At 37.2% G+C, this 25,632-nt stretch overlaps 1 protein-coding gene across 1 annotated transcript in view; it reads right to left on the bottom strand.

The window, feature by feature from the left end:
* Window positions 1-25,632, bottom strand: part of LOC138727648 (uncharacterized) — a 79,208-nt gene that overhangs the window by 37,889 nt on the left and 15,687 nt on the right. The window contains exons 9-35 of the mRNA XM_069870312.1: window positions 24,991-25,094; window positions 23,319-23,484; window positions 22,602-22,784; window positions 21,944-22,096; window positions 21,448-21,592; window positions 18,332-18,490; window positions 17,740-17,858; window positions 16,380-16,661; window positions 15,218-15,373; window positions 14,582-14,766; window positions 13,643-13,825; window positions 12,425-12,516; window positions 12,075-12,244; window positions 10,840-10,999; window positions 9,751-9,830; window positions 9,100-9,280; window positions 8,224-8,379; window positions 7,348-7,481; window positions 6,879-7,037; window positions 5,617-5,797; window positions 4,511-4,722; window positions 4,063-4,251; window positions 3,177-3,313; window positions 1,611-1,773; window positions 1,414-1,500; window positions 796-930; window positions 285-404 (exon numbers count right to left, since the gene is read on the bottom strand). Coding sequence (XP_069726413.1) covers window positions 285-404; window positions 796-930; window positions 1,414-1,500; window positions 1,611-1,773; window positions 3,177-3,313; window positions 4,063-4,251; window positions 4,511-4,722; window positions 5,617-5,797; window positions 6,879-7,037; window positions 7,348-7,481; window positions 8,224-8,379; window positions 9,100-9,280; window positions 9,751-9,830; window positions 10,840-10,999; window positions 12,075-12,244; window positions 12,425-12,516; window positions 13,643-13,825; window positions 14,582-14,766; window positions 15,218-15,373; window positions 16,380-16,661; window positions 17,740-17,858; window positions 18,332-18,490; window positions 21,448-21,592; window positions 21,944-22,096; window positions 22,602-22,784; window positions 23,319-23,484; window positions 24,991-25,094 — 4,191 coding nt within the window. The remainder of the gene's footprint in view (window positions 1-284; window positions 405-795; window positions 931-1,413; window positions 1,501-1,610; window positions 1,774-3,176; window positions 3,314-4,062; window positions 4,252-4,510; window positions 4,723-5,616; window positions 5,798-6,878; window positions 7,038-7,347; window positions 7,482-8,223; window positions 8,380-9,099; window positions 9,281-9,750; window positions 9,831-10,839; window positions 11,000-12,074; window positions 12,245-12,424; window positions 12,517-13,642; window positions 13,826-14,581; window positions 14,767-15,217; window positions 15,374-16,379; window positions 16,662-17,739; window positions 17,859-18,331; window positions 18,491-21,447; window positions 21,593-21,943; window positions 22,097-22,601; window positions 22,785-23,318; window positions 23,485-24,990; window positions 25,095-25,632) is intronic.

Genomic DNA, 25,632 nt, shown 5'->3' with positions numbered 1-25,632 from the left:
AAACCCTAACCATAAAAAGTTAACTGTTTCCCCAACAATTTACACCTCTCCACCACATTCTTTGAATTCCATATGAGCTGACCAGCTTTGTACCACACACATACATTTGTGTTCCCACAACTGAAAGTAGTTGCAAATCAATTCAGAGCACAAAGTTAAACAGCTCCCAGGTTGACACGTATTCCTAGTGCATGCAACAAGCAAGAAACTCAACACAGGCCTGAGTGAATGAACTGCAAAAGCCACTGCAAAAGCAATGAGACTGTAAAAATCAGGGAACTGACCTGTGAAGACATGTTGTTGTTGATGATGGCTTTTACACTCACATCATAGTCAAAGTATTCCAGTTTAGCCTGCCTGGAAAACAGCTCCCCACTTAGGCTCATTGCTTGTGGAAACTCAAGCTATTAGACAAAGTAAAATGTAAACATAATCACTGCATTCCTATCAGTCTCCTCATGTGATTTGATGTCTGAACTTTTAGCATGAAACGGAGGACGTGTATAAGCATGTGCGTGTAAAAAATTTCTACCGATTCCACCCAAACACACTGGAAAATAAATGCATTAAAAATGTATGAAAATGAAAAGTCAGTGTGTTTCTTACAAGACATCAGTGATACAGATTATGATTTGATCTGTTGAGACACCTAGAGTCTTTGTCAGGGCCAGGACTCTATCAAACTAGGAAGTTACCAAGTATAAAATTAACTGCAGTTCTAAAATCAATATAGTTAAAACAGCCACTGAGATATAAAAAATAAAATGCTATAATATAAATGAGAACTACCAATACCTGGAATGAATGTGTAACATCCATGTGTAAGAGATGTCTAAAATCTGCCTCACTGGATTTGTCCTGATATCTCCCTAGAAAGCTGAGAACATCTTCCTTATTGACCTTCAAGGTAGTCTCAAGTTCTTGCTTCACCTAGGTGTTAAAAATATGAACAAGAAAATTGTATCAAGTATTAACCCTGTCATTCCTACATAAGGTGAAAAATGAAAGAGTTGCGAGTGATTATGTGGTGGCTCAGAATGAAACAAAAGCAAAGCAGGAAAAAAACACTGCATTTGGTAAGAAAGATTAGTAGATACACATAGACAAGGGTGAGAACCCTGAATCCATTCTTTCCCAGTACTTATTATTATTAATATTCATGCATAATATTTTAAGTAATATAGTAAGTATTATCATAAATTACCACACGACATGTTATTAAATATTATTCTACTAAACACTGTATTACAGAGGCACCAACCACATCATTGCCCTCTGAACTTTTTGGTTGCAGCATTTACATGGTGAGGAACTAAAGACCTATAGCAAGTTCAGTCTGAAAAGACAATAAACTGGAAATAAATAGATAACAAATCTCTCCTTCTACCTGAATTTAATGGGAAATTTACTCACATTTTGATGACTTTGAGTTAAAATGCATATTTCAACATCTTTCGGGAACAATCTTTGGTTATAAGGATGAGTTAAGACAGCACAAATCTAAAAAAAGTTTGAGAGGAAACGCATGGAATGTGAGATACACACAGTAAATTACTCATTTGCTGGCTTTTTTGGTATGCCAGATTAAAGGAAATTCTGGTATAACTCACATAGGGTTTTTCAGGTTTGTAACCAAGTGTAAGAGTTTGAACTGTTTCCTCCACCCCATTTATCAAAACTTTTGTTTCCAAGGAATATTGCTTTTGCTTTTTGTCAACAGTAAATGTCTCCTGCAGAAGGAAGCTCTGCAGAATAGGCACTTTAAAAGGATGCCTGGAAAAAAGCAAGAAATGAGCAAAGCATAAAGGATCTTAATAGACAAACACAAAAAGAAATCATGCGGAGTTCAATCTAACTCCCAAATTTTCAGTTGCAGATGCCGTTAGGGTGTCATGTGCAGAAGCAAAACACATTGGACCAGGACTTCTATGAAATTACATAATTACAACTTCAAATGAAGTACACACATTTACCAGAATTTCTGGTAAAGAGCTTCCATCCGGGATTCAGTCAAATCTTGGAAGAGCATGGAACAGGGTGATACTCTAAAATTCTGGCACATGTAACATACTTTATATACCTGCGTGGCCACGACTGCATTTCAAATAGGGACAGTGTCCAAAAGCTTATGGCAGATCTGAAAATCTCACCTATCAAACATGTTTTATGCTTTCTGTAGAAACAATATCTGCATGCCAAGAATCCTATGCAACAGATGTTCAGCCACTACATAGTTCTTAGAGCAGTTTACTACTTCAGTGTAACGTTTCATGGACTTCATTAAATATTTCTGCACATTTACTTAGTTGGATGTCTTAGAAAAATGCATTAGCTTTTATAAGCAGACACTGGATTGCCTTTATACATGTTAGGATATCTGGTACAGCTCTTCATTCTACGTTTTTCCATTTTTTCCATTACTGAAAAGGTATCTCATGTTTTTTTTAGCTATCTCCAAGATGCACAGTGCCTCCTAAGGGAGCCTGTGCACTCCTGCTAACCCTACTATGCCTTAAGAAAGCTGAGATGCCCCCAGAGATAATCCAGATGTCCCAAGTCTGAGCATACATTTTTACCAAGGCCTTCAAGCTGTGTTTTGATAATGGGTAATGAAGAGAGAAATTTCAGAGACAGCCAATATCTAGAAGCAGCACACTCATTCTCACCAGGAAATGGAAACATTCCAAAATCTAAATAAGACCATTTGTTATGTGTTTTAAGAGGGATACCTTTGGCTTTGGAACAGATACATTAATCCTAAGGACTAGAAAAAAAGGCATCTGGATGGCACAGAGGGTCAGATCTGGATTTCAGAACTTCTCACCACTTTAAAGTTTGGACATCCCATAGATCCTGCTGTTTAAATGAAAGGAAGATATACAACCAATAGGGTTGTCAACAAACACATTGCCATGGCACACAAGGTCTGCTGCCTTTGACAACTTCACTCACTGTCATTTTAATAAAGGGCAAAAGCTAAACGGATGCAAATAACCATCCCATGAAGTCAGTGAGCTTGAGTAAGTTCAGACAGTCAGATGGCAGGAAGCGCAGGCTCTGCGTATGTGACACTTCCACTTCGTAAAGCCCAGAAGTGTTCCCAAGAGCATCAAGATGCACAATAAATTTAGGCCAAAACATTCTTCTGAGATAGAAATATGATAAGACTACTGAACCTGAAATGGAGGGTTCCACGTTTTTGATAGAGCATCTTCTTCTTCAGCTCTTCTATCTGACCTTCAAACTGTAGTATGATAGGCAGACTTTCATAATCTCTCCATACGATCTTCACAGAAAAGTTTTTCTTCTTAGGCTGCTCATAAATGATGAGACCAGAAAAGCAAAGGATAATTGCATCATATTCACTGCATTCATATTCAGGAATGTCAATATGGAACCCACATTGTTTAACAGGGTGCAGCAAGACTGTCATTTTATAGATCAATGCCCTTCTGCTTCAGTTTAAATCCTGATCTTCATTTACAAAGGATTAAAAGTGACATTAGTAGAAAACTGACTTCAGCAGAAGACAAATGCCCTATAAAGCATCACTTGAGCATAAAGTATTTGCAACATGAGCAAGGTTTAGCTCCAGTTCCAGTACATTTATGTACAAAAACTGATGGGATTTTCAAAGCAGGGAATATTCTGACCCAAAAAATACTTTTTGTTTTAAGGGATCCTCCAAGGAACTGATCAAATTAACTGTTCAAAGTATCTCTTTGGAGGACAAAGCCTTCCACATCTGCCATATATCTGCACCAATATGTAAGTAATCACATCTACAGCTCTCTCTCTAGCCATGTAGTCTCTCGTTGTCCTCTCCCCTGATTTTCTGTTTGTAGCTGGCCTCTCAAATATGTAAGAAGTACTCGTAACTACATCATGCATGTTTTTGTTTGCTTTCTTTTTGAATTTAGTTTTACTTTGCAAGTTTTCAGAACAGACAGAAATAGAAGCAGCCCTAGAAGTGTTTAAGTTCAGAACTAGCAGTAACTTCTCTCAGGAAGGCAGCACACACAGTGCTGAGTCAAAGAAATTGCATTTGTATTTCTTTCTTACCAATGGCAAATTCTGATAGTCTGCTGTGAAGTTAAGTTCCTGTTTTGTACTCTTTATCTTAAAGCAAAGGAGTTTGGCTTGTTCATTGTTCTCCAAATGAATCTCAGTCTTCACAAGCTGATTCCACAGAGATATCATTTCACTATAGCTATGCAGAACGTCCCTCCCAAGATGATTAAATGTGGATGCCTGAAAAATAAAAATGAACACATTAGTCTGCCTGAGTTAGGACAAAGAGAAGCCTATAGATAGAAAGAACAGCTCATCATTCAAGTACAGAAAACAGGTAGTGATTTCAAGATGCTCTCTCATAAGCCAGCACACAGCACATGAGTTTCTCAAACAAGCTACTTCACACAGCACACGCTGAACAAGCATAATTTCAGTCTTGTGTCAGTTTGGTATCCATCACAAAGCTCTAAGCTACAGGAGGCATCACGTTACTAACCTGCAGGTATGTGGTTGCTGGTGTGTAAATGCGAACTTTCCCTTCCTTTTCATTGCCTTGGTCTTTATAGAATAGTTCTGCTATGAGATTCTTAATGGAAAGAGCTTTCCCAGCTGTCAGTTCCATAGTCAACAAATAAGCAGATTGTTGAGGCTGATGTACTTTGTGAGCCATGTACAGATAGACCCATGGGGTGTCTACATTTAAACCACCTGGAAGGAACAGACATCAAAGCTCGCAGAGAAGTGAGATTTCAAGCTGCCTGGATTCTAACTCCACAACAAAGTTGGTAAGATGCTGGGTTTTTGGAGCGAGGCCAAAATGCTACTATCAAAACCTACTTTCTTCCAGTCATCAAAACTTCTGTATTGTATATAATGAAATGAATGTCCTTCACTAGCATAACATACCACATAATGTAACACATATGGAGGTTTGCTAATAAATGGAAATTTATGAATTCCAGTACCTAAATGGCATCAGGAAAGAGTTCTACTGCATGGTCTGCAATAAAATGTGAAATCTTTACTTGAACTATAAGTCCATAGCCATTATTCACATAATTACAATAATGGCCTTAAACAAAGCTGTTCTGACAGATGCCAACACAGAAATTCAGCTCTGCAAGACACACATTTTGAACAAGATTCGCGCATTATTTTGGAAACTAGTTTCTAGACAGCTCAGCGTATTTCTATCTGACAAGTTGCTGAAATATCATTAGTAAATTGTTGAAAGTTTGCTGGTTATTTATCAGATTACACTGTTCCCTCATACTGATACACCTCAGTAACTCACAATTATTTTAAGACAAACACTCAGAAAGTAATTTCCAAATTTTTAAAACTTCAGAATTAATCGAACCTTAGTTTGTTTCACTTTATCAAGAGAAAAACATCACTGAGTCAACTGTAGCAAGCCAGTTGTTTGGCATCAACAAGGATCCAAGGCAGGAGGCTTGTCTAGATAACCTCCAGGGTCTGTCTCTTCCAACTTACTTCTATAATTTTGTTACACCCATGCAAAACTACCTTACAAAATCCCAACAGCAACTTCCAATGCCTGCTTTTCTAATCACAGACTAGACATGGTTTGTGGTGCTTCACCTTCCCACTTCTTCAGGCCATTTCTGGATGCATCTTTCCACTGCAGCCCAACCACAAACGGCACGTGGTCATTATACTGCACCTCAAAGTTGGTGCTGCTCTGCAAATAAACCTGGGAGCTGTGTGAGTGCTGCAGCTGGGTTCTATAATTCACCTGCTTTTCCAGGACTTGCATGGTAAACTGAAAAACAAGTGAAGCAAATTTAAATAAAAGCAGCATGCCATATTCAGGGCTGTCTAAGCTAACATACATGTACACAGCAGCAGGAAGGTTACAGCTTGTGCCTCTGCTCTGCATGTTTGCCATTCATTTTATAGCTTTTCATGCAAGCTGATCAATTACAGATTGTGATTTTTCTAATACTCATTCGTTACATGTACTGGACATTCAAGAAGGAAAATTTTAACTAATTTTTAGACCATCTACTTTGTTAGGAAAAAAAAAAGTCCATAATTCTGGGTCAGTCTATGCTGGGACCACTGTTAAATTCTATGCTTACAGGTACTCCCTATGGAAATACAATAATAACAACCCACCTCAGAAAAGTATTATCCATTCTAAGACAATAAGAGAAAACCTGCAGCTTCTAACAAACACCACAAACATTTCCAGGAATAGTTACTGTAGCTTCTGTAAGAACTTTCTATAAATAAAATAAGGTACACCAATATAAATTATTATTTTCTTTCTTTTTGTAGCCCATAGGGTGTGCTTCAAAAGAAGACATAAACCCTCACTGAAGTTTTTAGTCATACTTTATTATTGGAAATTTTTTTACTGATCAAGGGTAGAAACCTATATATAACAAGGAAAAAAAATCCCAAACAAACCAAAACCACAGGTCTGATCTGAGACAGTTCTGCTAATGCATTGCATATGAACTTCCATATAAATGCTGTAATAATGTGAGTTATAATCTGCACTCTCCTTTCACATAGTGGGATGACAGTAACCTTCATAAATCTCTGTGAAGATTTAATATGTGCAAACACTGCAAAAAAACTCAGTCGACACTACACCCAAACTTTTCCAGTACTTGAAAAATCCATCTTCTGGTCTCTCGGTCATTTTAAATGTCAGTGACCTTTATGTGCCTGGGTTAAGACCTTGCCTAACTCAAACATCTTAGGTCTGGATTTCTGACTTTTATTATTAATATATAGCACAGAAAAAAAAGTACTAATAAATAAATTCTTCCCCAAATTTCTCAGTTTGCCTCTGAGATATTTGAAGTGAAGGTCTTACTATTCCACAAGATTACCTCCATGAAATAGTTGACTAGAGATGAACTGGAGCTGTTCTTAAATGCTTGGCTGATCAGCAATTTCTTCTTGTTGTTCTTTTCATCGTAGTGTTTCCCATAGCTCACTTCCATCTGGGAGGAAAGCCAAGATGCACTTGCTTCATGATTCAGGTGAACCTAAAGAACAAAAAAAATCCATCTTTTTCTGGCAAACCAAGCTTTCTCCTTTATTCACTGCTATTAACTGCCTGTGGAAATATTTCCAAGTAGCAAGCAAAAGTAAATCGGAACTTTTCCAAAGAAAAATCATGTTCCAACAGAAGATGTAAATTCAGTGTATAAAGCAAAGAGAAACACGATTAAAAGAACAAGACTGATCCAAAAATAACATCTTGGGTATTGTGTTTTTGTTTCATCCCCTCAAGACGTGAGTGACAGAAGGGTACTCAGCACACAAGTACACAAGTGCTTTGGTCCATGTCTCTACCTTGTGATTATAGGCTGGAGTCTGTGTACAGTGAAATTCATGCCCAATGTCAAGTTTGTACATGCCATGTGCACCTGTCTCCTCTTTAATCTTTTGCCGCGTACTACATTCATGATGAAGATTTTTTGCCTCTCCTGTTCAAGTTAAATCACAAAGTTACCCATTCAGATAAATCAGAAGTAAACTTTCAAAATGTTAATAGTATAAATCTACTGCTGGCTTCAAGGTTTCTATTTCTCAAAAACATTAAAGTGAGATTTGTCTACTTTTACAGATACATACTTGTTGATTTATCCTGTGAATCCAAAGGAAAACTTGCATTTAATTAACTTGCATCTAAGAACAGTAAGTTTGTATTTGCTAAATAAGTGATTTACATCTATGAAAACATATACAATCAACCTATAATGCTTACCATGACGGGCTACTACAAGTGTTCGATATCTTGATATAATTGTACTGAGGTTCACCTGCTTTGTCTAGTAAAATTAATACAGTTCATACACTGCAGCCAGGAGAGCATAGACAACTGTTTCCTAGAAACAGTCCCTCATACTTTTAAGCCTATGTATGCAACCATTCATTTTGTATAAACACCTGAGAATGCAAATTAATTAGGAGCAATTTTCATTGAATAAGTGATATTTAATCAAAAGTTGGACATGGTTGTGAAAGCATAATAAAAAAATGAATTATTTTTATGCAGACTCAAAGAGTTCATCCAAGTGAAAAGAGAAACTTGTCCTAGGTCTCAGATCACAGTTTGAATATCAACTAAAATCTTTCTTGTTAAGAGAGCGTCCTAATCATACAGGCAAAACACTTGCAGAAAAATGAAACAAACAATGCTTTTACTTTCCCTCTTTTTCACAGTACCTAGGAGGCCATATTTTATCCTCAAACCATGAGACCACAAGCCCTCATGTTGCTGGAGAAGACCGATGATATGAACTCCAAGAAGCCCTGGAAGGTAAGTCTCCCCTTCCAATGAGTACTGTCTCAGCTTATCACCAACCTTTTTCTCCAGAAATGCTACAAAAAAGAGAAGTGATTACGCAGTGGTAGAACATGCAGTTACTTCAGCCAGTAGAGGCAATACTACAGTGTGAAAGACAAATCCATTCAGTCTCATTCCATCTAACTGAGGAATCCCGTGATGTACTCCTTCTGTAGTAAGCAAAAAGACACAGCAGGATGTTCAGTCTCTTTCTCCAACTACATGTACAGCCAGTAGACCACATTTCGCAGACACCGCTTACAATTTAGTGAAATGCCACCAGCCAAAGCTGCTAATTCTGTATTAATTTACCTTTTAGTAAAGCCCTTACTTTCTCTCGTATTTTCCTCTTAGTACGTTTGTAAGGGAAAAAAAAAGGATTTCAAGTTTTTTAGAACAGCTCTTAAGAAACAACCTAGCTATATATACATGTTCATACTGTTTTGTACTAACAAAAATGAAAACCAGAAAATATTCTAAGAGCTGTTATTGTTTCAGTGTTTTTTTGTTAAGGGATACCTTTCATGTTACCACCTTCAACAGTAATCAAAAACAGAATTAAAATATAGCATATTTTATAATTCCTATTATTTTGAAATACGCGTTAGGACTAATTTATCAACAATAACCAATTTAGAAAGCAGTACTACTGATTTGAAAGAGAGTTTAGAAATACGTGTCCAAAATCAGGCAACCCTAATATATAAAGGCTCCAGAACTAACATTTATATGGCAAATACTTATTGTCCTCTAACCTGAAAGAAATGCAGCATCCTTCAATAAATTATTCAGGGATACTGAAAAAGCTATCTTCTTGCCAAGTTGTTTAGTGATGTTTCCTGACAGAATGACAGGACTGCTTTGCTTTATCAGCTTTACCTCCAGTTGGGTCATGTATCTCTGCTCTCCACTCAGCATCTGCAAATCTGTCATTCCCTAGAATAAACAAACAAACAAAAACCAAAACCAGTCTTTACTCTTGCTTTCTCAAAACTTAATCAGTTTGTACTGTTGCATGGCATGTTGAATTAGGCTGGGCTTACTCAGAGTCTTTACACATATACAGGTCAGAAAAACTATGTGACTCCATATGCACTTAAGGAGCCATAGTCCGCAGGAGTCAATGTGATCCTCTCTACTGACTTAACACTGGAAGCAACCCAAAGGTTTTGAGTACATCTGAATGTGGAAAAATTGCTGTAGATTACTTGCAGAAGTAAAGCTTTAAGAGTTCTTAAAACACAGCTATTTAGCACTAAGTCTATCTCAAAATGCCTAATGAAGAGAGAACTGTAATTTCTCTGATGGATTGCTCACAAAACTAAGTGTGGTTTTCATTCCCCTTCTTTTCTGTGTTTTATTTTAGTATTTACTCCAGAATGAGACCCCATGATCTGAAAACATACCTTAATGTAGTATACATCTCTGTCATCTACTATCAGCTCCAGGTGTCCAATTCGTGAATTTTTAGAAAACTCGATTCTCCCTTGGAAAAAATAAAACATTTCACTATTTCTGGACATACACCATTCAGTGATGTTTCATGAAACTGTACTCAAAGGGATAGGTGCCATTGTTGTGAACAATATATTTAAAGAATAAAACCACAACAAATATCAGAGCAAAGGAAAACAGGAACACGGCTTGCAAAGGCACTGAAGCGTTCTCAGAATACATATCTCATTTAGAAAGGATATGCTGAGAATACACACTGAGGAAAGGCAACAAAGCTGTCTCCAACAAACCAGCTTAGTTCTGAAAGTGATTTATACACTTCTACTAGACGTGTGCTAAAACCTGTAGGCACTGTTGGGCTGTGGGGACATTTCATAAGCTTTGTGTGCACTGTGCAGGTAAATCCATTTGAAAATAACCAGGACAAAAAAAAGAAAATCTGGAGGGACAAATTCTAAACATCTGGTACGGCTGAATACATAAACCAAAACATCACTTGACCAGCATGTCAAAGAAGCTGAAATATGTTGTCTGCATTATTACCATATATTTTTCAGTTTACATTTCATCATTGTGTTTCTTGATTTTGTTTTCTGTGTTACACTGTGAGCAAAATATTTGGGTTTTTTTTTGTAATGCGCAGCAATATCATAGCAGGTACTTAATTGCTACAAGTAATTTCATATCATAACTACCAGAATATGGCAAACTAAAATTCAGAAACAGTATGGCCAGTTCAGCATATGTAAGAGATTATAGAACAATCCTCTTCGTTTCTTAAGGCTTAACTTCATCTATACCAGTAGCAGCTTTCCTCTCTAACGTGAGTTTGTGAATGAGATACTGAACCTCTGACTGTGCAAAAGAGTCTTAACCAAGATGCAAAAACACTGGGAACAGCTGTTACGTGAACGGCTATCACACAACAACGTAGTTTTAGCATTATATTATTGACTGATATATATTGGTATATGTTGATTCTAATTAAGGTCTCCTAACTGACATTAACTGCTGAACTGGTTCTTACTTGAAAAACCTACCATGGATCTCGATTTTTTTCTTAGGTTGTATAAATCGGATTCTGAATTTCTTCTGTGGCATGCTAAAATTTAGGTCAATACCAACATCTCTTTTCAAGTCTGACTTTGGAGTCCCAATGAAGAAGTGAAGGACAGCTTCACTTGGGATCCACGCATTCTCCTGAAAGAAGGAAATGATAACCACATTTGCAACTGGCACAGCATTTACATCAATTTATCACACTGAGTCACATCACACAGTCATAGCCATCTTCACCACTACAATAATTTTTTATCTATCTGATTTTCAAGATTTTCAGCAAGAAATTTCTATTTTTCACAGGCTGTATTATCCATTTCCTGTCCAGAGCTTGTCTTGGGAAATGCTGTCTGAACATCTTGAATTTCAAAGCATACTGACATCCTCCTTAAATTATGATGAATCCTGCCAAATTTTATGAAAAAACAGACCACACTTCCAGTTTTTAAGCTCTATAGCTCAGGCCTAAGCGATTAGTATTTGGCAGAGCTGCCGTAAGCCCTTACACTCTGGTGTCAGCAGTGGATGTGCTATAAAGTCTCATGACCCTGCAGTGGGTGCCCTAGTGGATAGTTTCAGCCTCGCCCTGCCTACAGATATCAGATTCTCCCACAGAGAATGCCTTTCCTGTTTTTTTTTAGAGAAAGTCAGAAAAACAAAATCAAGGGAGTGTTAGCCTCTTCCAGCCTTTGCCCATGTTAAACATCTAGAAAAAGCCATTAATTCTTACCTTCCCCTGCAGAAAGTGAAAACCACTCCTTCCCCAGGCTTGTCCAAACAAACATATTAAAATAACTGCCAGCTGTTTGAAATGCCTAACTGCTGCTTTTATACAAAGTGTTTAATGTAAATTAATGCTTTGGAGTTTGAGAAGTTTTGTCACAAAGAGAAACAAGTCATTGAAGTGAGGCCAGGTTGTTTTAGTACTGGGCATCAAGTCAAAAATCCTGGTCTCTGCTCCCAGCTCTATCAGTCTTATTTAACCAAATGATTCTATGATTTATGTGCACTGTTTTGTGTATGGAAATAGTATGTACCTACTATCAGAATCGGTAATTTGTTTTCAACATATTTTCTCACTATAATGGAAATGGAAATAATAATAATGTAGCCCTCAAAAGCCAGTTAAGTTGAATTTACAGTACGGAGATATACCATTCTTTCATCAGCATAATAAACTAAAACTAAAGCAAAGTAAAGCATGCTATAATGATACCTGAGGAATATAGTTATATGCAGCTTCCAGAACGTACTGCTGCAGGCCTCTGTCTTGCTTACTTAATGTGACAGCCATTCTCAAAGGTCCAGTAAAGGGGAAAACCAAACCGCTGGCTGAGTCAGGATATGCCATTTCAGAACACAGCCGCCAGCCAATAATCTCAGCCACTGGTGGAAGAAAACAGTTGAACATTCAGTTACAACAACAAAAAAACCCATGCAAATTAATCTTTCGTTGAAGACCTTTTAGAAAAAGCAAGTAAAAAAGAAATCCTACTGAATAAAATAATGTCATGGATATTTCAGAACGATCAAGCTTTCTAAGACAAACACAACAGCTAGACTCACCTTCCTCCCTAGTGCAAGATCTGGTTTCTATGTTGTCTTGGAAAATATCTATACCTTCTGTCTCATCCACCATTGTGAAGTAGAGTTTAGAGCTAAAACCAAGAATGTCAAAGGGTCACTTAAAAACAACTATGCTAAAGTTACAGAAGTACACAAACAAAATTCTCAGTTATACGCCGTCTTCTCCCAGATGAGTAAAACGGGAAAGATTAAGTTCTGTTAAGGCCAGCCTACATTTCTACTAATTAGCATTGATTTTCATCCATTTTTCATGTTTAATCTGCCACTATCTTGAGATTCTTCTGCAGTTCTTCACAGTCAGTATCACATTTCTATGTTCTGAGCAATTTGGTATGATCAGCTTATTCCAGCTCCACTCACTTTCTGACCTCTAGACATATGTTTTCCCTCTTAGGCTATGTATGGGCATCAGTTTCATTCCAGTCTTGAAGTTCTTCCAGAACTTCACTAACCTGCTTGTACAAGAGTCAAGGTCTCTGTACTTGGTGAGAACAAGAGAGTTAATGCACTAACAGACCCTACAGTCAGTCTTCTTTTCAAATAATGCACAATACACACTTGTAATTATTTTTACTTTCGTTCTGGTCTGTCATCCATCCCAGATGACAGAAACAGAATTACATCAGCAGGTTTCCCAGAGTCCTAAGACAATGGATGGTTTAAATGCAAAGTCCAGAGTCTTTTAGGTCTTTTCTGAACTGCAAATTCTATAGTACACAGTATTTGAGGTGCGGTCTCACCAGTGCCGAGTACAGGATCAGAACACTTGATTAATATTATATTCCAAGTTACTCCAGTGTTTTGCTAAATACTACTCAGTACCCAGTTTTGCTAAATACCATCTGTAGAAGCAATGCTACCACCACTTTAATGCCCTGAACTAGATTCCTTCGACAATGACATTCGAAAAACAGCACTGACATTCACTAGGAAAAAACAGGAGAGTATGAAATATTAATTTACATCTTTTATCACAAGGCTTTGTTTTGAATGTATGTTTTCATGGTAAAACAATGTAAAATCCACAGAATAATGTCCCCTTCCTTTTCCCCTGAATGGTAGATTTTGGCTATGAGTCAACAGTTTGTTTTCTGACAAAATACATTTTTGCTCTATTATTGAGCCAGCCAGTTAAGTTCTTATTCAAGAAAGTTACGATGACTATTATTTTAGGAGGATGTCCTTGCTTAATCTTACCCGAAATTAATTATCTCCATAGATTCTTCTGGAGCGTTCAAGAAAACTTTCAGCTCTTGTCCTTTTTTTACCTGGATTCCCCCATCAAGACTTGTAGATGTCCTCATTCCTGTTAACCAGCTTAGGCCAGCTTTTCCCAGAGATCCCACAATTCCCATTTGGACAGAAAGCTGGACAAATGCACTGTTGAAAGATTCAAATATGTATTCTTCTACAAATAGCACTTTCTTTTTAAAGCACTTAATTTAAACCATAGGCTGCTCATCCTTTCCAATAAATACAGTGCTTGATGCTGTAACACAGCATATTCTAACATTGACATCATGATGACTATCTTGTTTCAGGAAATAAATGAAAAAAAATTAAATGTACACAGGCATACACTTTTAACATGAATTAAAGTATAGTTTTACTATATCTCCTAAGTGAGAGATTTGAACCCAGACTTCAGCATGAAATAGCAGGAAAGGGAAAATGAGTAGGAGGGTCATGGTGTGAGCTTATCTGTCTATACAGCACTTCATGAAGTTTAGCGAATGTACAGGTAAGGAAACACAGGGCTAAATCATCCATTGGTCTGTAGATACATAACCTGTATCTGCACACCTGATCCTCAGAAAAATCAGAAATGCCATTCCATGTAACAGGTAAAGCATTCAGAAGATCACCTGCATGCAAGTGTTTAAGAATTTGATTTAGAGATACAGAGGAATGTTCAGCTTAAAACAGTACTGGAAAAGCATAGCAATAGAGCTCAAAATCGAACAGGCTGGATAGGAAACCAGTGCTGTCCTCACAGCACAGTAATTAGTCAGCAATATAAGGCTTGAGTTCTTCAGGAATCTCTTAATTAATCACAATGGACTTCCACTAAAAACTTTCACATCAGGAATTAGTACTTGTCAACAGTTGAAGTGCCACATTTGCAGCAGTTATTACCTTGGCTTGATATAACCATTTAGAAAGAAATTTGACTGCTGTTTGAAATCTGCATTCCCTTTGATTTTTATGTTGACTGCTGCTGAGGCATTGACTGCCAGCTGAACAGGAACGCCTGAAATAGCTGGAAACTGCAGCTCTTCAGTGGCCAAACTCAGCCTTTTATTAAACTGGACCTCTTGCCCCTATGGTGGAAAAAAAGAAACAAATAAAAAATGGAAATTTATTTTGCATAATAAAGTCAGCATTCATGAATGTTTCCAGATAAAACTATCCACTGCATTTGTCTGATGTGAAAGTGTTCTTAGCTGAGCAGATTTGGGTAATAAAGTAGAAAGCAGCCTAAGCCTGCAACTGGCCAGGGTATGATTTAGGTACTAGTCCTACCCCAGCAAAAGAAAGTATTGTTTTTCATTTAAGCACGGACGGATCTGAATGAGGAAAGCAAGAGATAAGAACCATCAGACACTAGAACTTGCCTAAAGTATCAAATGCTGTTTCAACCAAATACATGCTGGTGTCTTTTAGAGTTCAATACAGAGAAACAGTAAGTAATATTTTGTATCTTTTAAATAGCTGTAAGAAAGCAGGTTTTCAAAGCATTTACTTTCAAATAGGAGAAAAGGTTCCTTTTACCTTTAGGAGTTTGACAGCCAACTCAGCTAGGTTTAAAGAATAATATTTCATTTGTTTTCTTAAATCTTCACAATTCAAGAAGCTAAGTTCATTTCCAAAGATCTTCATGCTTAGCTCACATTTCAGCGCCTCCTTTCTCACCGTTCTCTCAGTGAACTGACGTGATAACAAAACATATCAGGAAGAGAATGATATTTATACTAATTTCTTTTCAAACTCACAATAAACAATTCCTCAGTGCTGGCTATGTCATTAGTAAACAGACATTATGCTCCCTTCCATAAATATCTCAAGATCATTTAAGACCCTGTATTAGTACCCATTCTTTCCAGCTAAACTTCAGCTCCACACCACGCAAGCTGATTCTCACTGTGAACACAGGTAATGTCTAGTCCTAAGATGACTGGGCAAAAGAAGCAGTATTTGCAATACATGCCCACAAACAGATCAAGTTTTAAAAAATAAAATCTCAATTAATAGAACATTATTTAGCAGTCATGACACCCATAAATTGCTAAGAAGTAAAGATTTTATATTTTTCCTCCTTGTGAATCAATACAACAGCAACACAACATGAACATGAGCTTACATCATAAGAAGAAATTCTAAGAAAATAAGTCCCAAGAAAAGAGATGGTCTAAGACAAACTAAATAAATCATGGCCCCCAAGTTTTACAGATAATACAACAACTGCAGTCAATTCCCGCAGACTTCCTGTTACACATATAGAACTCAGCTCTCCAAATGTGGAGAAATTCACAAAGGGTCACTGTAACATCAAACTGGGAAGTCAGATCGCAAACAGTGTGACTCAGGAAGTTAACATCAAGCAGCTGTTTACACGGCTGCAGAAGTCAGTAGACAAAAAGACATCAGTATAAAGAGGGTCAGAGCTCAAAACAATGAGAGGAAGCCCAAAACACAGGCAACATATTCCCTTTGCTGAGAGTCATTGTTTTGAGACAATAAAACAATATAAAAAACTGAAGATCTGGCTCTCCATTGCTTTTTTATGCAGCTGTTAAGTTCTCAGCAAGCTGAGTGGAACAAGTTACATATGCTTCATGCAAAGGAGTCACAGCAGTTGTTCTACACTAGATGGGGCCCTAATTTTAACCGGGGGGATGTAATTAATTTTTCCAAGATCTACAGAGTCAGTTACCTTTTTGACTAATTGACTCATCTTACTGTACTTTCTACCAGGACAATTCTGATTAGCTTTTCTCAACTTTGGCTTGCTAGACTTGGTCACAAGATGATCAGCAGGGCTGTATCGCTTTGTAGTCAGCTTCCTCTGCTTGACTTTTCCTGTTGTTTCCACTGGGTTTTCTGACTTGTGATTTCTTTCATTAGTGTTTGAAAAAAAATAGTCACTGAAAGCAGCAGACTTCTGCCCAAAAATCTTCTGCATGAGATCTTCAGCATTCTCTACTCGTACACCAACCTAGGGGAAAGCATTTAGTGTTGAAAAGCCTGACAAAGAGATGCATAATCCACCTCCAGTTTTATAGGCAGAAATTAAGAAAATACATCAACTGGCAATCTTCAGGTTTTTTGTATAAAGAAAGATTTTCCACACGAGATCACAATGGTTTACAAAGTTTAGTATCCTACTGCATGCATCACACAATACTAGATACTTCAGTATTACATCTTTCCAGTAAGAATTCTTTAGTTTCTTATGCAAAGCTCAGTACAAATAAAAATTCTTTATTTGGTTATTGATTCATTATGCCATGGTGGGACAATCCGAGCTACTGCTATTTTAGCATCTTACAAACAGTATTTTGGTTGGAAAACAATAACACACCCTTTAAATGCATCTGGAATAAGAAGGTGTTTGAAAGTTTGACTAATACAACTAAAATAGTACTACTAACACATATAAATCCAGGGTATATGACGCTGAAAAAAATATTTTGTTCCCTTGCAAGTTTGAACTTGAGATCTGATGTATACATTAAATTCGTTCTTTCATATACACATTTTTGACTGCAATAAAGAGTCCGTATGCAAAACACAGCTTTCTTATGGAGGCATAGTAGAAGCACAATTAAAGACGATGAAGTTGCAGGCAGGTAATTTAAATATTCCAAGCACTGATGCTTAATGGGACTAAAACAGTGGCTTCAGTTACATATACATGACTCATGTCCTGCATTGAAGGAATGATGTACCCAAGCCATTTTGCACTATAAGTCAACCAAAGGAAACTTACTATCCTAAACAGGAGACAGACCAGTGTTTCAGAAAGCACTGACTTTTATCTTCCATTTCAATCAACAACATGAGCTGAATATAACTCACTTGTCTAGTTTATGGCACCTACAGAGCAAAGGTGGGTTTATTTTGACTAAGAACATTACACAAAGGAGTCACTAGTCTGAGTCAACTTTGCTGTAGCAGAGAAAAGCATACCTTGCTAAAGGAACTGTAATGGGAAAATAGAAAATATTTCTTTTTACTTCAATACACAAAATGTCCCTTGAGGAGAGAGATTAAAAAAAAAAAAAAAAACTTGCCTCCAGTAGATTTATAGCCTGCCCCATAAGGTGAACAGTCAAATTTGTCATGACTGATCGTGGTAGAAAAGATGCAGGAGAAAAGACCACTGATGCTTCCATATTTGCTCCTGCACCACCTGCAACAGAAAATATCAGATCTCTGTCATTTGGAGATCAGCTGTTGTCATATACTTCACACATCATTCTTTGCGAATGGCAACTCTATTGATTAACAACTTATTAAGTCAACAGGTGAAAGTATTTAACATTTTAGTATAGCAAAGACTTTAATGGACACTACTGAAAGCCTATTATCTGACTAAGAAAGGGATCAAAAGCTGACATTCACAGAAATACACTAAGAAGTTCATCAGTTCTTATCCTCCTCTCCCACAAAAGGCAAAGTTGCACAGTATCTAGCTTGCTGGAATTACATTTGATATACTCCAATTAAGGTCAGAGCAGAATCATGCCTACATTTGCATATCTGGATCCTATTAAATCATGTAAAATAAAATCCCCTGCAGCAAGATGTAAAGGATCAGAAAAGCCAGGCAGGATTTTAATAATCTATATGCTACAAAGCCATAATACTTAAAACTCCACATACCCAAGTGGAATGTGACATCGTAATATGAGGAGTACTTCCACGTCTCTCGATCAAAATCTCTGCTAAGGATTTCATCAGGAATAGAATCTCGAAGGTGCTCCTTCAACGGATCATCTGTCTCCAGGAGCTGAGAGAGATGACTCCAAACAAAGGAACCCACTTAAATAAGCAAAGAAAAGCATTTAGAAATATGAGAAAAATTAAAACAGTTTTAGAAACTGATACAGGGAGCCTTCTATTTATTTGTACCAAAATTAACCCTAAACCATTCCCGCGAACACAACAGAATTAATTCATTTTCAGTACCACTAAAATCAATCTGACACACCTATCATTACCATGGGCAACTTAATTAAATACTGCCTTATTCTTTCCACGGCAAGTGAGGGGGCATTCACTCCCTTGTTTTATCTATACTTCTCAGTTAACCTAGCAGGCACGAAGGTAAGGTTAACCTACTTATTTACTGTTTGCAAAGGATCCCCTACACCAGATTCAAAGGAATGATGAAAAAAAAAATTATACAACTGTGAACACAGATGTTAGAGGCACGCTGTGCAGCTCATATAATATTGGACTATATCTGTCCTTTCTTCAATGAAGAGATGCAACAGAATTATTTAAAAGATGGTTTTAAACACCGACTTTGGCAGTAGCACTTGTTCTGTTCTTGAAAATCACTGACCCACTGTACTGAAACATAAAAAATAAATTTAAGTCTGGAATAGACAGCAAACACATGAAAATCTTAAAATAACAGTTTAAAACTCTAAGCAGGAATAAGTAAAGCCTTCTGAAGGCGAGCAACTTTAAATACAGAGAAGTCTATTAGTCAGATACCGTACATGAACACTGGAAATATTGGTGTACTTGTATGAAAAATCTGGCAATAAAGTTTCTTTATATACAGCAAACAAATCACTCTAATACAAAGAATGTTTCTATACTGTGCTATGTGCATCAGTTCCAAAAGCTCTTCCAAAAACTCCCCCAAAAGCACATACAGCTTAGTAGTTGTCATTCAGAATTAATATTTCTGCATTGCACTGTGCTGATTCATGGTTTGGCCCTGTATACACTGCCTTGTAGGGGGCAAACGTATTCCATGTGTTCTGGAGTCTGGTTCATAAATGGAGGGGTTTTTTCCTCCTGAAGAGGAAAGGTACTAGGCTGCAGTGCAGAGGCACTGAATACTGACACAACCACATTTTTACAACAGAACTTTGTTTTTTATACTGCTTTTTCTGAACATGGCAACTAAAAACTAAAAACTAAAATCTGCTCTATGCCTACAAAAGCACTTGTTATTCAAAAGTCTATTATATAAAATATTTAGGCGTCACACCAATCAAAGACAAAGAAAGGAACAAAATTAATGAGTAATGCATTACATTGCTTAAAACATACAACATTTTGGATGGAGTTGTAGAGCTCTTTCATAAATCAGACAATTTATTTTTTCCACATGGAGCAAGGAGAGTCCCTGAGGGCACGCCTTGACAGTATTTTGCAGGCTGATGTAATTTCTACCTTTACTTTAAACAGAGGAGAACAAGTCCCCTCCAAACCCCAAGCTACATCATCAGGAATACAGTGCTGAGCTTGAACTCGTAACTGCTGCAGGATACACGGGTTGGGACATAACATCCTGATAAAATGGATACACGGCTTCAAGTTCAGAGCTGGCTAGGATCCAGACACACCAAAGTGCAGACAGAGCCTGCTTTCATCTACCTGCAACCAACCTCATGGTTACCCCTTTCATGTTGGCTGCTTCTTGACAGATTTAAAGGCAAAGGATTAGTGTAGAGGTATGCTTTGTTGGATGTGGTAAAACTATTCAGATAAAAATCCCTCTTTCACCCAAAACATGGGATTAGGTTAAACATCCGTGTGCTTTGGTTATAAAGAGCTGATAGGATTCTGTACTTCTATAGAACCTATGGTTGCATTTTATACCAGCACAAAAGCATCTCCTTCAGATAAGCTACTTCAATAAAACAAGTATTTTTAAACATATGATAGAAGGTTTTCTGCTTGGCATCAGTTCTCAGTTTAGCCTCTCATATCACTAATCTGGTTCAGATCAGACAATAATTGTTCATGGAGCTAAAGATGCAGGAAGTCTAAATCAGAACAAATTATCAGTAATTAAGACATTATATTTATGCTAACCTTTTCTCCAAATAACTGCTACGCTGTTAGCTGGCTATTATACATTTGGAGACAGAATTAACACCTCTCCGAAAATCTTTTTCACAATATTCCTAACACAACATGTCCCGGTCTCTGCATTTTGCTTTTTCCCCATATTATAAACAGTTTCTCAATGCCATTTGTTTGATATTAGGTTCTCAGTGCTCAAACTGTGATCCTTAGAGGACTTTCAGTTGACCTGAAAAATTGCTTCTGGCACAGTAATGAAGCGCCTGCCACTAGCCTTGATGCTAACTGCAGGAAGCCTTAAAGTTCCTAGGCATCTTAAATCATCTAAATGAAAATCAACAGGCTGTTCTTTGCAGTTCAAATCCCCTTAGTTTCTGTCTAATGCTATCTTTAAAATACTGTGATCAATACTAATACAAAAATTCGATGTAAAATAACTGCAGAAGGGCAGTACCAAAGAAAGAACATTGTAGTGAGTCCTTGTAATAAATATTTGGATTACATCAAGTAAATTAATAGTAAACGTGGAATTTAAAAGCATTAAAAATGGTAATTAAGAAATAGTTTACTTTATATCTGCAGTTTGCAATATTTTTTTCTGCCACTTGCTTCTTTCTCAGCTTAACAAAATGTGTTTTCCAGTTATCCATTTGTATTTCTAATGCACTAAGCATCAAAGAAGTGCATTTCCTTCTCAAGAGCATTCAACTAACAAAATCTTGCCAGTAGAGGGAACTCATTTTCTGAAGAGTGACTACAGGCTATTGTTAAAATTGCACTATCAGACTTCCAATACAAAATGTGGTGATCACACAAACATTCTTTTAAAAATGACCTATGAAGCATTAAGTAAAAATTCACATAGATTGGTACCATTACACCTGTAAAGTAAAAGTTACATTGAAGTATCATTTAGGAATGTGTAAGACTTCAGTAGTTGCTTGGCTAACCTTGACTGGATGTTTCCTTCAGCAAAGCCTTTTGTACTTGTTTAAATAACTCTTCACGTGGACATTTCATTGCTATATAATAAGCAGCAATCCTTATTTCTACATCTTCACTGGTTGCTTCATACAGCTGAACTAATACATCATTCTAAGAGAAAAAGAAAAAAAAGATAACCAAAAATAATAAAGGAAAAATCAAGTACTGTGGGTTTTCAGCCATAATCCACACGGACATAAGCTACCCAACTGAAGTAACTTTTAAGAAGGCATAAACATGACCTCAGCCACTGGATGTGCTACCTCAACTATAGCAAAGCATAGATACGACCGTTCATCAGGGTGATCCTACCAACCTCTCCAATAGCAGAGAAGCTCTGCTGGAAGACATATTTACACTTATTCCTTCTTTGCTTGCATATTTAATCACTACCCCCAAAAGCCAAAACTCTGGGACAGCACCAGGAAGCCATCAGTCACCTGCTGGCAATAAATCACCTACCCTGACAGAACAGGGAATGCGCCTGAAGGCCTGGATAGCAGCTAGGCGAATTTCGATTGGATTACTTTTCAGGGAAGCACACAAGCTCAAAACAGGAGCTAGAGAAGTTGCTGCCAGTCCTGCATTTCCAATGGCTTTTAACACCAGTTGCATCTGTAAATACAAAGCAAGATAGAATAAAAAGTTATCCATGCTTTGTCAACCACACATGAAATTTCACTGCATTAACACTTCTGTGCAAAATCCTCTGTTTAAAATTATCATTGATCTGGGGGGTTTACTGCAGCTCCTACTGTACTGGCTACACCTTGGCTTTAGTGTGAGGACAAGACTCACATGAATATGGACGGCTATTCTAACGTCGTGTAGCTTGTATGTAAAATCTGGCTTAGATCTGGCAGAAAACAAAAGCATTTTTAAAAACCTCCATTGCAATGGAAAAGCAGAAGTCATGAATTTGATGTCCAGTAGAAGTTTTTCAAGAACTTTGATATTTTGTCCCTTTTGATCACATACGTTCTGACTTCTCAGTGAGTCAACACAGAGTTCTGGACACAATAACCAATTTAAAATAAATATTTGTCAGCAGACAAGTTCCAGACCATAAAGTGAATAGAAAAGCAAAGCATTATATCATATGCTTTTGTATGACTGATACCTTGTTGAACTGTTCCGAATCTTGCACTGTACAGTTTCCTCCCAGAAATTTCCTAAGAGTGCTAATCACATCCTGCACGGCAGGTACATGATCACAAGAGGCAGCAGCTGAACAAAATCTATGTAAGAGAGCAGTTACTCCCAAGAAGCAGCTCTGGCTTGCTCCTGGTGACTTCAGCAAAGGCTGCAAACAAGCATAAGGAGGACTGAGTGTTTCAGAAAAGTCATTCTCATGATTACTGTAACATAGAAAACAAATGTATCCGAAAAATTAACATGCTAAAACTCAATCTCAGCAAGTATACATTCAAAAAACCCCAACAAGCCAACAAAAAAGGACAAACCTGCAGGGATATAGATGAAAATTCTTTCACCTTTACATAGAAATACATGGGATAAATTAATGCCAACATGGCCTCAGTTTTCTTCAGAAGAAATCATACCCTGTGTGCTTAGGAAGGAGTGCGAGAACAAATATAAACTATTTCCCAGGACCCTCAAAATAGTAAAAATCAAGCAAATCAAGCTCCAGTGGCTAAACAAGACTGTATCCTCTTTTAGAATCAAGATCAAAATAGCCTGTAGTTTTACCACACAAATTATCTGGAGAGAGATTTGCATAAAGGTGTGATAAAAAGACTGTTACTTTAAAATGTAAAAAGTATGAGCCAGCTAGATTGATGATAAATTTAAAAAAGAAAAAACGTCATCCACTCACAAGAAGAGACTCGATCATGCCTGAGGTGGGTTTAGGAAGGAACGCAAATGACCAGAAAAAATATTCTACTTTGTCTTCCTCAAGTTCTCCAGAAGATATAATTTCTGTCATTAGGACAACACATGCCTCTGTAGCACAAGATGGGAGAGCATCTATCAGGGGCTGCCTGTAACACAAGAGAAAAGTACAGGAAATCTGAAATGACCAGAATACTGAAGACAACAAACACATTGAGGGTGGGTTTCTTTCCCAGTAAATAGAAGTCCACCAGCTTAGCAAATGTCAGATTCCATAGAAATCAATATTATCCTTTGGTTTAGTGAATTTACAGAAATATGCCTCAGCCAAGATGTGATGAAGTCTATTAGTGTCTAAAGAACTCTATGCAACCAGGTTCTTAAGAAAATACTCATTTGCTTTCTCTGAAAATGTAGCCAGAATATATCCCAAGTTTGACTTCTAAAGACTGAGGCACCTTATAGCACTGAGTTTTTTATTAAGGTGGGTTTTCTTTTTAATTTCACCAATAAAAAATGAAAATATTAAAACTAACTGAATTGATTGGCTTTTACTTCCTGTGCTTTTTTAGACCTTGTCTAAGTGGAAAGATTACACCAGCATAACAGACAAGATGCATTTCAGCTCTTAAGAATCCCTCTGCAAATACTTTGTATTGTCCTCCCATATTGGTGGATGGACACTTTTACATTTACTACGAAGCAGTTAAACTAAGCTGGGTAAAAGCACTTGTGTCAGAGTAAAAAGGCAATTTGTATGGGATTCCTTTTAGCTCCTAAGTTAATAACCTTGTCCTGATTAAAATTACTCTAAAGTTAATATAGGAAGAGGCAGAGTAGTTTGGATTGCCTTCTAAAATCTAATAATATTAGCAAGACTATTTGTCAAAAGGGCTAAATAAACCTATGCCAAAACAAAATTTGCCACTTTTGCACAAAGTGAAGTTTAATATATTGTTGCAAACATTAAATCTGGCGTTAGATTAACTTCAAACAGGCTGATTACATTTTGTACTGTAACCAACTAAAAAACTTGAGAGTTTGTTTATACTTTTTGGAATGTTGATTTCAGAAGCAGCAAAAAAAATGTATTGCTTTTAATAATATTGGATTAGTATCTCTGAATGTCTCAAAACATTGGATCAGAACTATTCCTGACTGCAAAGGAGTGGAACCCTTGATCTCTAAAGCTGCAGTTCAATGATCGGTGTAAACCACCCCGTGATGAGGCTGCGGCTGAAAGATGTTGCTCCACCAGGCCCACACTCCAAGCCTAACATTTGTCTCCCCTCCCTCACTGGAGGCACAAATCCAGGTAAGCTTCTTCATAACAAATGGCAGTAGATGCTTGAAACCAGCAGCACTGATTTCCATCCAAGCCACAACTCAAATTTCCTGTTCACACCGTTCCTGCAATGGGAAGCCTGGATGCAGGATTAGGCACGGGACAGGAAAGTCTATCTTGTACCCATCTTTCATTCAGTAAGGAGAGAATATCATCCTTCTGCCACATACATAAGGTCCGCATTACACATTCTTCATTTAAAGTGCTACAAATATAAACCCAACATTGATTTAAATCATTCATCTATTTTAAATTTTTACAAAACACTTCTTTCCTTTATATATTTGAATGCAATTATTAGAGGCCTTACCAGTTGTCTCTGCATTTAAACGAAGATCTTTGCCATAGCGCTTTTAACGCCCCAAGAGAAAGACGTCTAAGCTCAAAGACAAGAGTCATGAAAAGGTCTGCAGCCTGTAAGAGAGCACAACAACTAATGCAGTATTACAGCTGTGCTGAAACCAGCTTTAGAGAACACAGCAGTAACTTTAGGGTTACTTCATTAAAAAAACTAAATATTTCAGTTGAAGCTGAATAGCTTTGTTAAATAATTTATTTGCATCTGCAGGGCTGAAAGATCAATTCAGAGCCGACCCACTCTTTTCTGTTAAGTGAAGTAGCTACCTATAGTAGATGTCACATTAGAAAACACCACTGCCACATCGCCCCTTAACTTACACAGCAGTATCAGTTTCCTACCAGCCAAAACAAATATTTTTCAGAAACTACTGCCTTGAGGTAGTTTTGGATGTGTATTGAATTACCAGCAACCATTTTTATTTTCTAAAATGTGATGCTGGAAATAAGATTCATTAAATATTGAGCTGAAGTGAACACAGAAGCCTTTCTAATTTTTATGCAGTACTAATCTTGCAGCGTCATCTTGATTCAAACCAGGCTCTATATTACCTACCCAGCCTGTCCTCTGCTGAGGAAGGAGGATCTTTTCTCC

This window comes from Phaenicophaeus curvirostris, chromosome 16, assembly GCF_032191515.1.
Source record: "Phaenicophaeus curvirostris isolate KB17595 chromosome 16, BPBGC_Pcur_1.0, whole genome shotgun sequence".
NCBI classification, from domain to species: Eukaryota; Metazoa; Chordata; class Aves; order Cuculiformes; family Cuculidae; genus Phaenicophaeus; species Phaenicophaeus curvirostris.
This window is presented reverse-complemented; position numbering and strand designations above follow the sequence as displayed.